This window comes from Pipra filicauda, unplaced genomic scaffold, assembly GCF_003945595.2.
Source record: "Pipra filicauda isolate LSUMZ 115617 unplaced genomic scaffold, ASM394559v2 scaffold319_size1146426_pilon, whole genome shotgun sequence".
Lineage (NCBI taxonomy): Eukaryota > Metazoa > Chordata > Aves > Passeriformes > Pipridae > Pipra > Pipra filicauda.
In genome coordinates, this window is record NW_024104442.1 from 1,091,577 (window position 1) to 1,107,724 (window position 16,148).

At 58.6% G+C, this 16,148-nt stretch overlaps 1 protein-coding gene across 6 annotated transcripts in view; it reads left to right on the top strand.

Annotated features, from left to right (window-relative positions):
- LOC113996710 (ankyrin repeat and fibronectin type-III domain-containing protein 1-like) overlaps positions 1-15,638 on the top strand; it is a 192,826-nt gene extending 177,188 nt beyond the window's left edge. For all 6 annotated transcript variants that reach the window (XM_027737923.2, XM_027737919.2, XM_027737922.2 and 3 more), the window contains 17 exons: positions 301-508; positions 798-992; positions 1,265-1,378; positions 1,944-2,041; positions 3,605-3,695; positions 5,451-5,558; positions 5,811-5,910; positions 6,479-6,611; positions 7,364-7,483; positions 7,842-8,057; positions 8,404-8,570; positions 9,021-9,171; positions 9,907-10,075; positions 10,339-10,505; positions 11,355-11,565; positions 11,855-12,528; positions 14,466-15,638. In XM_027737923.2, the coding sequence (XP_027593724.1) occupies positions 301-508; positions 798-992; positions 1,265-1,378; positions 1,944-2,041; positions 3,605-3,695; positions 5,451-5,558; positions 5,811-5,910; positions 6,479-6,611; positions 7,364-7,483; positions 7,842-8,057; positions 8,404-8,570; positions 9,021-9,171; positions 9,907-10,075; positions 10,339-10,505; positions 11,355-11,565; positions 11,855-12,528; positions 14,466-14,753 (3,210 nt within the window). In that variant the 3' untranslated portion in view covers positions 14,754-15,638. The remainder of the gene's footprint in view (positions 1-300; positions 509-797; positions 993-1,264; positions 1,379-1,943; positions 2,042-3,604; positions 3,696-5,450; positions 5,559-5,810; positions 5,911-6,478; positions 6,612-7,363; positions 7,484-7,841; positions 8,058-8,403; positions 8,571-9,020; positions 9,172-9,906; positions 10,076-10,338; positions 10,506-11,354; positions 11,566-11,854; positions 12,529-14,465) is intronic.
- The last annotated feature ends 510 nt before the right edge of the window (positions 15,639-16,148 follow it).

Below are 16,148 nucleotides of genomic sequence, written 5' to 3' on the forward strand. Positions count from 1 at the left end.
TGCCTGCTGGGCTCCATCCAGAGGGGGACAGGGGCTCCATGGGGGCAGAGGGTCTGTGTGTGGGTGATGCTGTCACCTAGGTAGAAGCCCAAGAGTGTGTTAAGTGAAGCCACCCTGAAGCAAGTTCAGCTGGAGCTGGTTTGCTAGGCACCATCCAGATGTGTTTGCAAAGAGATGATGCTCCCAAGCCTCTGAGACAAGGGCACCCTCTCCCTGATTGGGTTCATGAGGTGCTGGTGAGAGGTGGGGTGGAGGAAGGTGCCCCATTTTCAGCCCACCTGTGTTTCTCCTTCCACCCAGTTCCAGAGCAATGCTGCCCTCTTCGAGGCTGTGGAGCTGCAGGACCTTGACAGGGTACAGGAGCTGCTGAAGCAGTATAGCCCCGAGGAGCTGGACCTCAACACCCCCAACAGCGAGGGGCTCCTGCCCCTGGACATCGCTATCATGACCAACAACACTCCCATCGCCAGGGCCCTGCTGCAGGCGGGAGCAAAGGAGAGTCCACACTGTGAGTTGGGACAGGGAGCTGTGCTGTGCCCATCACCTGAGTCTCCAGCCTGGTGGAACAGGGCACCTCAGGCAGTGGGGTATGGGTGGGGAAGTGGTCGTTGGGCTCTGGTGCAGGCTGTAGCAGGGCCATGCACTCAAGTGGATCCCAGGACTGGGACACCAAGGGGAGGATGGCATCTGGGAGTGGGGATTCGTTACCAACAGAGCCGAGGCTTGTCCTAAGCACCTTCTCCTCCTTTCTCCTGTCTCTCCTCCTGGGACCCACGGCCGTGCCCCCCTCCCCACAGTCGTGAGCCTAGAGAGCCGCTCCCTGCACCTCTCCACGCTGGTGCGGGAGGCGGAGCAGCGTGTCAACGAGCTGACGGCGCAGGTGGTGAACGAGGCGCCCAACACCGACTGCTCCGAGAAGGAGAAGCAACTCAAGGCCTGGGAGTGGCGGTTCCGGCTTTACAAGCGCATGAAGGCAGGGTTTGAGCACGCCCGTGAGTGCCCACAGGAGGGCTGGGGGGCCCGGGGGCAGCCCCTGCACTGGGGGAAGGAGCAGGGCTGTGCGTGGTCCAGGCACGGGGCTGTGCCAGCACCCATCAATGTCCCCACTCCCTGTAACCAGGGCTCACAGTATGGGTGCGTGGCGGGGAGAATGTGTTCCACTCAGGGAGTATGTCCCTGGGACTGGGGGGAGACCCAAGAGGGACACTGAGGGGTGCAGAGTGACCGTCCTCGCTGTAGTGGTCCCTGTGCTCTCTGTCCCCAGGAGTGCCAGACGCCCCCACCAACGTCCACCTCTCGGTGGCCAGCAGCTCCTCGGTGCAGGTGACCTTCTGGGAGCCCCTGAGCGTCAACTCAGCTGTTGTCACCAAGTATAAAGGTAAGGACCAGGATCCTTGCAGCAGTGCAGGGGGGCCACAGCCACAGCAGTGCCTGGCACCCCTCATGCCCCACGTCAGCATGGCAGAGCCCTTGGCCACTTTTGTACTTGAGCACAGGAGGAGCCAGGGCTGCAGGACAGCCTGGCCACCAGCCAAATGCTCTGAGCTAAACCAAATACCACTCTGCAGCAAGGCAAAACTCCGGGTGCCACTTGTTTGCTGCCCCCTCATCCTGCACACTGGGAGGGCTTTGCTGTGCTGCCTCTCCTGAGCCCCTCACCCACTTGAATCAGATGCTTTTAACTTCTGGGAGGATTTCTTCCATTCCCCACTTCTGGCCCATAAATTAAAGGTGCTGACCCCATCTAATGTGGTTTTGTGAGTAGAACCACAGGTCCCCGTGACACTCCCCCCATTGGGAATCCCCCTTTTCCCTGCCTTCATTCCGCTGCCCCCAGCTTCTGTGCTGCCCGTGGGTCCCTCTTCAGCTGCCACCAGTGACGTGCCCTGGTGGCCTGTCCCTGCTCTGGGGCCATGTGACACCTTGGGGTCTCTCTCTTGCAGTGGAGTGGAGCTGCTCCTCCACCTTCTCGCCGCTGCTGGGGGAGGCTGTGGTTGACAAGCTGAAGAACCTGAACTTCACCATCCAGGGGCTGGTGTCGGTGAGCCCTGGGGAGCCCCCACAGGGATCAGGGCTGCGGGGGGAGAGCCCACAGCTGGGAAAAGCCACTGGCCACGGGGCAGCTCACAGGGTCATTCCCTGAAGCTATAGCGGGGAGGCATTGGAACAGGCTGCCCAGGGAGTTATCATCCCTGGAAGTGTTCAAAAGCCATGTGGATGTGGCACCTGGGGACATGGTTTAATGGTGGCCTTGGCAGTGCTGGGAGAATGGTTGGACTCAGTGATCTTACAGGCCTTTTTGCAACCTTTAGAATTCTTTTTTCTACGATCATCCCGAGCAGAAACAATAAGATTGTGGCGTGGTGCGTTCCACGGGCACAGCCTGGGCAGAACTGAGAGTGCGGGGCTGGGAGAGGCAACTGTCTGTCCCTGCACGGCTGCAGCCACTGGGAGCGGGGAACCCCCCTGCGCAGGGTGCCTGGGCAGTGACAGGCAGAATGGGCCCATTCAGCTTGTGTCTGATTTATCCTCCGTCCCCCACCCGGCTCCCGTCTCCACCCGGGCTCTTCCTGTGCAATAAATCAGTGGCTCGTTCCTCTGCCACCTGCACAGTCCAACCCCTCACACCAGCCCTGTCGCTCACTGAGGGGGGGACTGGCCCCGTCTCCATGTCCGGGAGCTCGGCAAGGTCATGGGCTGGTGGGACTGTGGCTCCCCGCTGTTTTATCTCCCTGAGAACCGCAAGAGCCACGCTGCCTGTCAGCTGTCCCCTCCCCGGGGCTGCCGTCCCGTCTCCAGCACGCACTGGGCCAGCAGCGGGGAGAAGGGGCAGGCTTGGGAACTGTGGTGGGATGGAGCTCAGGATGGGAACACGGGGAGATGCTGGGATAGGTGGGGTCACCCTCACCAGGGGTGGGCAGGTAGAGACCACTGGCTCGAGGAGCGGGGAGTGCCCTTGGTGAGTCAGAGGGGCTTAGCCAAGGCAGCAGTGCTGGAGCTCAGGAGCTGTTGGGGTGGGAGAGCTGCCCTGGTGTGTGGCAGGAGGGGGCTCGAGCAGAGCCTGGAGCCGTGTTGCTGCAAGGAGCTGGTCTGAGCCCATCAATCACACTCTCAGAGCTGCTTCCCGGGCTCCTGTCTGCTTCCATGAGTGCCTGGAGGCCTGGCAACATCTGGCAGCTTGGCTGGGCTTTAATTAGAGGCTTTAATCACTGTCACAGTGCCACAAGCCCTTGACAGTGCTTGGCCAGCTCCCTGTTTCCAGGGGCCAGATCCCTGCACATCCTAGGGGGCACGGCAGCACCCCAACCTACAGAAGCCCCATGTCTGTGGGGCTGGAGCACCTCTGGCAAGGAGCATTTGCAATGGCCAGTCCTTCCTTTGCCCCTCCTAAACCCTCCCACTTGGGCCACGGGGATTCTCTAGTGTCTGATAACAAGGGCTATGTACAGGAGGAGCAGGTAAGAGTCTGTGACCTGGGCTGTGGGCTTCCAGTTCAGTGCTCCTCATGGAATACTGGGGTACTGGGCAGGGGGGAACCCTCCTGCCCTGGCACACGGAGCTGGGAGGGGTGCCTGTGTGCTGAGTGGGGCCTCCCTCCTTGCAGGGCACAGCGTACTACGTCCGGGTGTCTGCCTACAACATGAAGGGCTGGGGTCCCCCCCAAGCCTCCGTGCCCCCGTGTGCCATCCCTTCAAGTAAGTACCACTGGGAACACCCATGGGAGCAGCACCAGCTGCAGGGTGGGTGGGGCAGGTGGCAGCTCCCTGTGCCACCCGGGGGTCTCTCTTGCTGCCGGGATGGGAGCTGGTGGACCCAGGAGCAGAGGCAGAATTTTGGGGTCTCAGGCCAGGCAGGGAGGCTGTGCCTGGGAATCTGGGATGCTGCCTCCAGCCATCAGGTGCTTTGCCAAATAGTAATTTTTCAGCCTTAAGTTCTCCTTGCCACCTGGGAAAGGCTGAGCCATTTCAGGCCAAGGAGGTGGCCAAGAGCCAGGACTCAGAGTGTCCCAGTCCTGCGTGGCAGTGGCCTGGAGCCCCCCCTGTGCCACCACGTGCTCTCCCCAGTCCAACCCAGCCCCAAGGACCTGCATTCCCTGGCACTTAGCTGGGATGGAGGTCACAAACCCCAGAGAGACCAGCTCTGGGCTGTCAGCACTCTCCTCCCCACGCTGGCACCAGGAAAAGCGGTGAGGAACAGCCACCCAATGTCACACAAGGCACCCTGGAATGCTGGGCAGAGATAGGCCAGGAGGACTTAGCTGGAAGGAGCAGCCCAAGTGGTGAAGTTCAGGGTTGAGGGGGCTCCAGGATGCCTCTGCCCCTTGCCTCAGGTCCCAAAACAGGTCCCTGCTGTGTGGTGGTCCGTCAGGACTAGTGCTGTGAATGAGTAAGGAGCAGCCTCAGGGGAGGTTGAACCTGTCCCAAGGAGCAGGTGGCGGGGACATGTTCCCTGCCACCATGGTGCCCAGGGAGCAGGGGTGGGTACCATGAGCAGGTGGAGGTGAACAGCGATGGTCAGAGATGTGCAGCACCATGAGCAGCTCTGGCTGCAGATCCACATAGCTCTGGTATGGAAACTGCCAGAAATCCATTTGCATGTCTATGAATGCACATAGCAAGGGCACAGCACAGCCCACTGACAGGGCTTTACCCTGTCCCTGTCATGTTTGCACCCCCTTTAAAGCCCATTTGCTACCCCACATGGGTCACATTCCCCATGACCGAGATCCCAGAAGCATCAATCGAGTGTGGCTGAAGTGAATCAGACAGGAGTGGGGTTTATTTATTTTTATCTCCACTAATATTTCTCCCTTCAGTAGAGATCCCTCCTTGGCCCAGCAGAATATAGTCAGGCACCTCCCTGGGTGTTTTTAAAGCTACTAAAAATAGTGGCAAGTCCCAGCCAAAGTTAACAGAGCTGAACTTTCCATGGAAAACAGCAGCGGGCAGGACACAGGGGTGTTTAAAGCAATTAATGTAAAGTTGAGGGAGAAGAGCCAGCAGGTCCCTGACCCCACTCCTGGTCCTGCTGCTGTCCCACAATGGGTGGAGGTGGAGGGAGCTTATTTATGTGTTTGCTGAGGTGAACCCAGCTCCCAGCACTCACACGGAGAAAATGGGGAAGACCTGGAGAAAGACACTGGAAAGAATTTTATTTTTTAAGGCCAGTAAAGCGCAGCAGCAACAGACAGGACCTTGTTCCTTCCCTATGCCATGTCCCTCCCACGCTGCAGGTTGGCCAGTGGTCACAGGGAGCTGGGCAGAGCTGGGAGTTCCTGAGAAGAGTGGCACAGAACTGGAGATCTCCTGAATCCCAGCACCCCCAGAGGTGCCCAGCATCCACAACTGCTGTGCCTGGGGGACACAGATGATCTGGGAGGAGGGGATAGGAACCCCGCTTTCCCCCAGGCCAGGGAGTGCCAGGGGTGATGTCAGTCTGTCCCCCCACAGACTGGCGAGAGTACGACGGCCGGGCCCCGCGGCGGAGGGGACAGGCTGAAGCTCTGGACCATCTTCTGGGCCAGGTGAAGACCGTCCACCAGCACTGCATTTGCCACGGTGAGCTCAGGCATGGTGCTGCAGGGAGGCTGGGGTGGGGGGTCCAACTGAGTCCCCCAGGGTGGTGGTGTGAGCCACGGAGCTGGGGTGGTACCAGGAATAGCTCTGTGCCATGGATGAGCATAGCAGGGAGACAGCTCAGGCAGTAGAGACCATGGCAGAGCCTTCCCAGTGGGTTGATGTGCCATGCCAGAGGCTGCCACTGCAGCTCCTCATCTCCTGCTGCAGCATCCTCTGCTCTCTGCTCCACAGAGCCCTGCAAGAACCAGCCCCAGAGCAGAAAGCACTCGGTCTCCAAGAGCCTCAAGCACCTCTTCCACCCCGGCAGCAAGTTTCTCAAGACGCTGAAACGGTGAGAGGCTGGTGCATGGGGTTGTGGAGAGCCCTTCTCCCAGTGGGGTTGTAGATCTGCCCACCCTGGGTGTCACCAGGAGCTGTGCCTGCAGGGTGGGGGCTGAGGGCGCTCAGACGTGTGTCCTCAGCCGGAGAGAGCTGGTGGTGTCAGTGCAGATGAGTCCCATGACCCAGAGATGAAACGTTCTCCTTGGTATCTCCATCTGGACTGGCCAAGCTGTGCTGGTACCCAGATCCCTGCACCATCCCAGTGTCACCCAGCACCACCTCCTCTAGACCCCAGCACCCTCCCACTTCCCACCCCTGTGCTTGGCCTTCAGGCACTCCAGTGTGTCCCCTGCACGGACTGCGCTGGCCCCATCACCCTCCCCTGTGCCAGGAACGCATCAACCAGGGTATCTGCTGTTCCTGCTCCCATACTGGCCATGGCATCTGCTGCCATGGGCTGTTGGAGGGAAGCGGAGACCTGGGGCTGGGCATCTCCTCTTCCCTCAGGAGAGAGGCCCTTTGGGAGATGAAGCTGGAAGCAGGGGGTGACACTGAAGTGTGTCTTCCCTCCCATGCAGGGGCCTCTACCTGACAGCCATCTTCTACAAAGATGACAACATCCTGGTGACCCACGAAGACCAGATCCCTGTGGTGGAGATTGATGACACCTACTCCTGCCTGCTCATGCAAGATTTTCTCTGGTTCACCAAGGTGGGTGGCCCAGGGACCCTGTGCTGGGAGAGCTGGGAGTGTCAGGGTGACCCAAATGGGCATCAGGCAACCACTGATGCCTTTGGCTGGCAGCAGCTTCCCCCCCAGCCCAAGCTCTGGGGCTTGGCAGTGCAGGCAGCCCATGGGCCTGATGCTTGGGGTTCAGCACAGACCAGGAAACCACCAGGGAATGGGATTTCATCCCATCCCTGGAAGCCTAAAGGTGTGCGACAGACCAGTGCCCCACCAGGCAGGCTGTGTGCCAGGATGGGTGGGCACTGTGTCTCCACAGGGATGGCAGTGGCTTCTCAACTGCTGAACTGCTTCACCTCAGCATCCTGCCACAGCAACTCTACCTCTGTTGTAGGAGGTGCAGGGTGCTGCTGCTGGGTCCTCCACTGTCAGCAGACTTAGGGAAAGGGTATGTGGGCAGCTCAGGGTCAAAATAGTTTGCTGGATGGTCCTTATCTACTGATGGAGAAGGCTTTCTTCTCCCTTACTCCCTTGGCTAGTTCTATTCAAACTGAAGGTCCTAGAGGAAGATGGATATCTGAGTGGACATGGCCTGGTACAGGCCCTGGAGGCATATCAGGATGTCTGTGGCATGGGGATTTGCACCCCTGCTGAGAGGTCCTGTGTGCCCATGCACATTCCTAACCCAGCTCAACCAGAAAGGCACATGGATTTCCCCCAAACACCTCGTTGTGACCCGTCTGTGGCAGTGACAGCCCTTGGTGTGCTGTGTGCTGCAGGTGTCGTGCATGTGGGATGAGATCCTGTGGCTGCGGCAGTGTGTCACCGTGTCCCAGTCGTCCTGCTCCTGCATCCTGCAGACACGCTTCAAGATGCTGCTGGCCATCTCACAGATGCAGGTGAGGGTGAGCCTGGCTGGGGAACAAACCATTCTGGTGGGACACCAGGGGCCAGGCTTCCTTGGGAGCAGCACAGCCAGGAGAAGCCTGGGGTCTGCCGGTCCTGCCCACGTCTTGGTCCATGGACTGTATGTCCCTGACTTGTCCTCCCTGGCAGCACCCTGGCTGTGGGACAATGAGGTGCCAGGCATCATGGCAGTCTCATGCAGAGGGGCTGGGGGCCATCAGGGTGCTTTACTGGGCAGACTGGTTTCCAGCAGCTGCAGTCACATCCCAGCTGTGCAGACCCACAAGCACTGTGCCTCCAGGATGTCCCCTGACACTCTACTTTCTCCTGCCCTCACACACCATTGTACAGGGGCTGCTGGGCATTCAGGACCTGGGCCAGATCTTCTTTGAGCCCGTCAAAGACAAGCAGGGCAACATCCTCATCGTCACCCTGAAGGAGGTGAAGACCAACCAGACGTTCGAGAGTGTCCGCTGGGTTCCCATCTGCAAGCTGCAGACCAGCCGCAAGTCCGTGTCCTCCCCGGAGGAGCCCACAGCTCTGGACACACTGCTGATCTCCATCCAGGTGTGTGTCGGGGCCCTTGGGACAGGGCATTGCAGTGGGCTCCAGTGGGGACCACCAGTGCTCCCTGCTCCCCCTCGGACTGGAAAGGTCATGGCAGAGCCCAGGCCACCAAGGGTCTGGTCCTGGCTACAGGCAAACAGGGAGCACAGCCCAGCCAGCTTCCAAAAATCCTGTTGTTTCAAGGGGAGGCATCAGGTTGGTGCCGAATTCACCCTGGCAGCGCTGGGTTTCTTGCTCTGCCTCTCCTCTTCTCCATCTGGACTGGCTGTGCCATGGCATCAGCACAAAGGCAGGTGAGAACTGTGCTGTGAAGGCTCGCTCAGTCCAGCAGTGCCTCTCTCCTCAGGACAAGCTGGCTTACCACCAGAGGAGCAGCCATGCCCTCTCCCCGGGCCTCTACCTGGGCTACTTGAAGCTCTGCAGTGCCGTGGATCAGATCCGAGTGCTGGTACCGGAGCAGCTCCCCAACATCCTGTGCCACGTCAAGATTCGCTCCAACCCCAACATCTCCAGGTGGGGCTTGCAGGGCAGCTCAGCCAGGGCAGCTCAGCCAGGGCAGCTCAGCCAGGGCAGCCAGGCTGCTCCGTCCCATCCAGCCTGACAGCACCATCACCTCCTGCTTCTGCTCCCGAGCTCCTGGCAGCAGCGCAATATTCCCTCTAATCCCCGCTGCCTGCCGTGCAGTACTCTCAGGCACAAGGTGGGATTGCTGGGATTATGCTGTGCAGGACTCAATGATCCTTGTGGGTCCCTTGCAACTCAGGATACTCTTTGGTTCTATGATTCAACCTGGAGCTGGTGCAAACCAAGTTCACTCTCTACCTCCACAGCTCGCACTTTCCTTGGGATGCTGCACTTTTTGGAGAGGAACAGCTGAACAAACACAGCTCTCATAGAGCTTGTGTGTCCAGGTCCAGCCCGAGCTACTCTCTCCTTCATCTGCCTGTCTCTGTCCTTCTCCAGGGAGGAGTGGGAATGGCTGCAGAAAATGGCCAGCGTGGAGGAGTCCATTCCTGCAGAGCCAGAGGCTGACACCTCCCAGAACCCCTTGTTTCATGAGCTCCAAGTGGCCATCAAGGAGCTGATGACCCTGGTCAACATCCCGTTGCAAGAGGTAGAGGCAGGTGCCGAGGTGTGGGGAGGAGGGAGGGGAAGGGGCTGTGAGCACGTGCTGGTCACTGCAGCAGGCGGGGAACCTCTGCCCCGGGCCCTCCTCACAGGAATGAAGCACCCATGACATTTCAGTCCTGTGCAAATAGAAGGTGAGTGATGGGCAAGTCTGAAGCATCTGCCATCCCAGGGACAGTGTCTCCAGGAGCTGTTTGCCCTCACCTGTACCTCCAAAGCAAGGACAGTGAATCTGGGTTTGCATTACTGCCTGCACGTGGTTTAGTCTTGGGCAGCATGAGACCAGCCCAACTCTGCTCCTCCGAAGCAGGCTGGCCCTTGGTCAGTGGTGGGCTGGAGCTGCAGCCCCTGGGGTCAGACTGTGTGGGGAGAAACCCTCTTCCACCATGCCAAGTATTTGCTGGGAAGGTGCCCAGCAGCCCCAGTGTCAAGGCACATGCATCTGGCTGGGCAGCTGTGAGGGCACCTCCCTGCACTGAGATCATCGTGTGGCACTTCTTCCCCGAGACCCTGTCATGGAAACTTTAACCAGTAGTTTGGAGACTTTTAGGAGAATGGAGAGGAAGCGAGAAGTGCAGATTACACTGGAAGCAAGGAGCCTCTGGTTGTGTGCTGAAGCAGCAGTGTCCCCTGGCTGCAGGTGGTCCCTCTATGCATGAGGACTTGGCAGAGGGCCCACCAGGTGATGTTTGTCATTGTTACCTTCACTGTGTTCTTGCAGGCCAAAGATTTCCGTCTGTACAGCCAAGAAGTGCTGGACTTTGGGGATCAGGTCTCCTTCCTGCTACTGCTGCCTCCATCAGATGATGTCTGCACTGCTCCAGGCCAGAACAACCCCTACACCCCTCGCTCTGGCTTCCTCACGCTGCCGCTGCAGATCTTCGAGCTGGGTGAGGAGAGGGGATGCCAAAACCCAATCCTGCTGGCCCCCTTGTCCCCTGAGACCTCCTGAGAGCTGGGTCGGGCAGTGGGGTGGGCTGGAGTTCCCTCACCTCCCTGGAGAGGAGTGGAGGGATGTGCTGAGGGCTGTCTGGCTGCACTAGTGGACAGCATTGCCTCCTCCTTGTGTTGATTGATAGGGAGGAGCGTGTAGGACATCCACAGCAAAGGACCTGATGTTTTTCATCCCCCCTCTCTTGTTTCCTCTCCCCAGTCCACTTCTTCACGTACGACCGTGAGTTCATCACCCAGTACTGCCAGGTGTCTGCCCTCCTGGAGCTGGAGTCGCTCCTCTCCCAGCAGAGCCTCAGGGAGGCTTTCTCTGACGCTGAGCTCTCCACCGCCAAGCAGAGGCACCAACAGGTTCAGGACTACATCCAGGTATGGGGTGGGAGCCATGGGACCTGCCAGGACAGACATGCAGGAGAACCTGAGCAGGGGCTGTTCCCTGGCCTTGGTGGCTTTGACCCCGTGGGGTTTCTCTGATGTGGCTGATGGGCAACAGCAGGCCGGGCTTTCATAGAATCACAGAATGGTTTGGGTTAGAAGGGACATTAAAGCTCACCTTGTTCCATCCCCTGCTATGGGCAGGGACACCTTCTACTAGACCAGGTTACTCCAAGCCCTGTCCAACCTGGCCTTGAACACTTCCAGGCTTGGGGCAGCCACAGCTTCTCTGGGCAACCTGTGCCAGGGCCTCACCACCCTCACAGGGAAGGATTTCTTCCCAATATCCCATGTAACCCTGCCCTCTGGCAGTGGGAAGTCATTCCTCCTTGAACTGTCACTCCAGACCCTTGTCCAAAGTCCCTCTCCAGCTCTCTTGGAGCCCCTTTAGGCACTGGAAGGGGCTCTAAGGTCTTCTCTTCTCCAGGCTGCAGTTACTTTAGCAACTTCTTACTGCACTGATCACGTTAAAAATCCTGAGGAAAGAGCCAAAGGCTTCTGCTCTGCATGTCCCCTCCTTGCTAGAAAAGGGCCTGCAAGTGCATTTTGAGATGGACTTGCAAAAAAGCATCCCACACTACCCCTGTCCCCAGCACCCTGCCTGCAGCAGACAGGTCCTGCTGAACCAGCAGCTGGAGCACCCTCCCACCTGAGAGTGCTTTCTTGAGATTCCCCCAGAGCTCTTGGGAGAGGTGTGTGGGCAGAGCCCGTGTTTTGCCGTGGGGCTTTTTTGCTGCTGTAATTTGCTGTTTGAACGGGATCCTCCGTTTCCTATTTTGGCAGCAAATGGAGGAGATCTGGCGGGAGATGCGCTGGATCATGGATGCCCTGCAGCACGCCCGCTACAAGCAGCCCTCCTGTGGGGTGTCTCTCAGCGGTTTCCTCAGCGAGGCTGGGGGGGCAATGAAGGAGAAAACCCGATCCTCCTCGTCCCACCTCGACTACCTTCCCTCCCCGGTGCCCTCGCCAGAGACCAGCCGCAAGCTCAACTCTGGTAGGGGCCCGGCTGTTCAAGCTCCTGCCTGGTGGGCTCAGGGGGCTGCCCGTGCTCAGGGGGTCAGAGGTGCTGCAGTGGCTGCACCCGAGGTACAGGCAGGGATGGAGTCGGGAGTAGGGCAGGGCAGCCAGTCTCAGCTCTGCCTGTGCCGTGGCGAGTGCAGCACGGGTGTATGACAAGGGGGTAAAACCTCGGGGGCTTCCTTGGATTCCACCTGATGCAAACCTCAGCTGGGGTTGTCCACACTAAGACTGAGCCCCTCTTTGCTTCTCTCACCCCCTCGCAGACTCTCACGGGCTGTCGGATGAGGAAGGCTCATCAGAGGTGTTCCTGGCCACCGACAGCGACTACGATTCCAGCCGGGCTCAGAGCCCGAAGGAGCTTGACCTGGTGTACTCACCCTCAGGGCCCGAGTGCTGCAGCCGGAGAGCTGTCCGCACCCTGCGGGACAGCGCCCCGGATGTCCTGCAGACCCACGAGCTCAAGACCCCACCACCACCGCCACCACCACCGCCCGAGGAGCACCGACCACCCCCTGAGCTCTACGACAGCGACTTCGTCCTGCCCAGCCGGCAGATTGAGCTGCTGCGCATCACGGAGAAGCGACAGGCATACTGCGTCCGGACCAGCAGCCTGGACTTCCCCAAACCCCACTGCCAGGCCCCCAGAAAGTCCTGCCCTGGCTCTGTCAACAGCTCCCCGACAGAGAGCAGGACCACAGGCCACTGTGACCAGCTCAGGCTGGGGACTGGCTCCACGCCCAGCCCTGAGCGCCGCCGGGGCGGGCAGGGCTCTGAGCCCGTCTGCCGGACACGCTCAGATGAGTGGACTCAGAACTTTCCAGAACAGCAGCCAGAGCAGCCAGGGTGCTTGGCCGACCAAGGGAAGAAGCCGGGCTCTGTCACCTTGCGGGTCTGCCCTCAGTATGAAACAGGACTCTCCAAAGAGACCAGTGTCAAGGTACCGGAGCCTGCAGTGGGCAGTGGTGCGGCTCTGCCGCACCCGGAGGGACGGGGCTGGCAGGATGGGGACACAGGCAGTGGGGCTTGCGTGCCCACCCTGGCACAGCCCTCCCCATCCTCCAAGGGGTGAGGTCTCCTGGAGACCCACAGCACTCCTGCCCTGAATCCCCGCTGTAGTGCTGAGGCTCCTGGCAGGACTAGGTACATGGCTCTGCAGGAGAGACAGCCACTGCTGTGGAAGGAGTGATCCAGGGCCACCTGTAGGGAATTTAGGGTACAGGGCAGTGAAGCTGCATTTCAGCTCTTGGTCTGTGGTTCAGCTGCTGACAGTAGGTTGGCATCACCCAGTGTGGGCAGGCAGTGACCAAAGGACACATTGGTGGGTTTCCCTCGCCATGTCCTGGTGTTCAAACACATGATCCTCCCCGGCTGAAATTCAGCTGTCACCCCTCTGCCCTGCCCATGTCCCTCCCACAGCCTCCCCTCCCTGGGACTGTGCTCCCAGCTCCAGCCTTCCCCTGGAGAGCAGAAGCCACTCGTCTCCAGTGGCAACTCCAGTGGCAGGACCCACTCCAGTCCCAGCTGGGGGAGCAGGCAGAGTTGCCTCTGTGCTGCAGGCACCGGGCTCTGCTGGTGCAGCTGTGACATGAGTCCTCTCCACAAGAGCTTTGCTGCCAAGAGCTGACCCCCCAGCTCTGATCACTCACAGCTGCTCCAGGTGGGATCCCCCATGGAGGACAATCCCCAGGACAAACATCCTAGACAGGCCTCCCTCTGGATCTGCGACCTCCTTTGGTCCCAGCCATGGAGATCCTTCCCCTGCTGAAATTTCCCTTCTGAGACATTCCTGGTGCCCAGGACTGAGGATGATGGAGCAGAAAATCCTTAAATCATGGAGTACTTTGTGTTGAAACAGACCCTAAAGAAAAGGCAGAGGAAGGACAGAGCCAACGAGCTGATGGGTTTGTTGCTGGGGAGGTTTGATAGCCGGTGTCTCTGCACCCAGCAGAGACATCCTAGCAGAGAGCTCTGCCTTGCAGTACTCTTTTCCACTTGAGGAATGCCCATAGATTTCTATGGAATTGAAGTGCAGCCCTCGGGTTTCTGGCGGACTGCCCACGTGGCTTTTGAAGTTGCAAAGCTCTGGACACGCCTGCTTGAAAGCGTTTTACGATGCTCCACTCAAAGAAAGCCGAGTTCAAAGGCGCAGCTCCTCGGCTGGTATAAATCAGCTGAGCCCTGCCACGGCTGTGCAGAGCTGGCAGGGCTCACGTGGGCCGAGGGCTCGGACCACCCTGCCAGGGCACTGCGAGCTCCTACGGATGTGCCAAAGGAAACCATCGCCGTGCCCGGGCGAGGACGGATGTCCTGCCCTCGGGCTTTGGAAGTCAAGTGGCTCCCAGAGTTGGTAGCAGCCAACTGAGCTCATTCTCTCGACAGTATTTGGGATTCAGAGGGCTGTCCCCAGGGTAGTGGAGGGGGGGAAGGGTGGCTGTTGGTGAGAGAACGCCATAGTAAAGATGACTGCTGCTTGTGAATGGGATGAAATTTAGCACCATGTCCCGAAGAGGCTTCAGCTGTAGTTTGGCCAAGCTGTTGTGGTCCAGCTGGTCTGATAGTCTGGACCCTACGCACAAGAGGGACTTCACACAGGTCCCTCCATGGTGTCAGGAGCAAGGCTGGGACTGTCCCTCTCTAGCTACAGCTGGTGGTGGGGCAGCCTGAGCAGAGCTGTAGGTGGCACATGCAAGACTTGAGCAGTAAGGACTCAGAGACAGCAGTCCATGGGTTTGGGCCCTGACACCACCGGGCACCACTGGGGTGGCTGTTCCTCCGCCCTCACTGTTCCTCCACACCGTGTGCTGCCGCTGGCCCCTGCTTCCTCCTCATTCCACCCCCTTACCATCCGTCTCTCCCACCTTTCTCTCTCTGCAGCTGCACATCACCAGCCAGACGTCCGCCGGGGAGGTGGTGAAGTTGGTGGTGCTGGAGATGAATGACATCTCCCGGGGCGTGCTGGGCAGCTCGGCCGCCGTCTGCTACGGCGAGGAGCAGCTGGAGCACTTCGGACTGGTGTTCGCCTCCGACGAGAGCGAGCGGTGGCTTCCCGATGACTTCTTGCCTCTGTCCCTCCAAACCAGCCAGCCCGAGGGGCAGTTCTACGTCCGGATCAAGGAGACCTCCCCTCTGGTGCTCCAGTACGGGCCGGCGACCACCGTATGAGAGGAGGAGAGCCGATGGGGCAGCGCAGGAACCTCAGCTTCCAGAGCAGACAGCTCGTCTCTGATGCTTCCTTCTTCCCACAGACACCCTCTCATCAGGCGTCCGCAGGGTGGAATGGGATCATACTGGGCTGTGTGTTATTTGTTTGTGTTATTTTTTTAATTTTTTGTTTTTTTTTAACCAAAGAGGCATGGAGACTCAGTTTTTCTGACAGGGGAAGAGGAGGGTGGAGTGCAGAGACCTCAGAGCTCGGGAGGAATCTCTGCAGGAATGGAATTTTTGAAAGTAAACATTTTTAAGGAGGAAGAGGGGGGAGAAAGAGAGGAAAAATATTACAAGAAGAAGAAGCAATACCTTTTTTATGCCCTTTCTTCTTTTTCTGAAAAACCTTGTTTGGGATTCACTGAAGGCAAAACCACAAAGGATTGCTGGGGAGGGCTGGAGTGTCAGTAAGGAGAGGGCACGAGCCACAAGGCCAGCCCTGGGAAGGGTATTTTCCTATCTGCCCTCCTTTCATTGCACCTGGAGAAATGATTCTCGTGCACAGTTCTTGGAACAAAATTATATTATTATTTTTATTCTGGAAAAGTCAATAATCATTGTGCCAGAGCACAATGGGGAAGAGGTAAAGACCCTTTGACTTGTTTCCAAGGACCCCACGCTCATGCAGACATGTCAATACCACTAGAGGTTTGCTTTAGGGCATCTCCTGCAACCCCCTGGGCTTCCCTGTCCTCCTGGGTGCTGTTTTGTTCTGGTGATTGTGCTTGGCCTCTCTTGTACGTCCTACAGCATGACATTTTGTTAGCCACTAGGTCTCCTGTTACCAAGGTTATTTTTCTGATCTCCTGTGGTCCATAGTAAAAATGACTGCTGCTGACTGCATATCCCTTGTCCTTCTTGCTGCTTGATGCATAGCATTCCGTGATCTCCCAAACCAGCCCCAATTCCAAGGGCTGGGCTCATCTTTCCCAGGAGCTTTCCACGCTGCAGAGCGTTTCATTACCATGTAAATCGTGGGGGGGGGAGAAAAGAGCAAGTTAAAGTTGTTTTTCCAGGCTCCATTGCTCTGGAAGGCAGTAGAATAAGCTTGGGCATGCCAAGGCATCACCTCCACGTGATAGTGGAAGCCCAGGGTTGTAGGGCCTAAGCATCTGCAGTTCAATGCATTGATCTGGTCCCACAGCCTCCAGCAAGGGAAGAAGCCCAGGAGAGGAGTGGGAAGGCAGGAGAGCTCCCAGGTCTATCCCAGCTGGCACAGGCACTGCGAGCAAGGTGAGTCGGGTGGTCCTTGGCAAGGTGAGGCTCCTGATGCTGATGACCCTTCAGCAGCCACCTCGCTGCCCTTCTCTTGGCATAGAGGGGTTAGGGCTGGACAGCAGACCCCCATCCCTG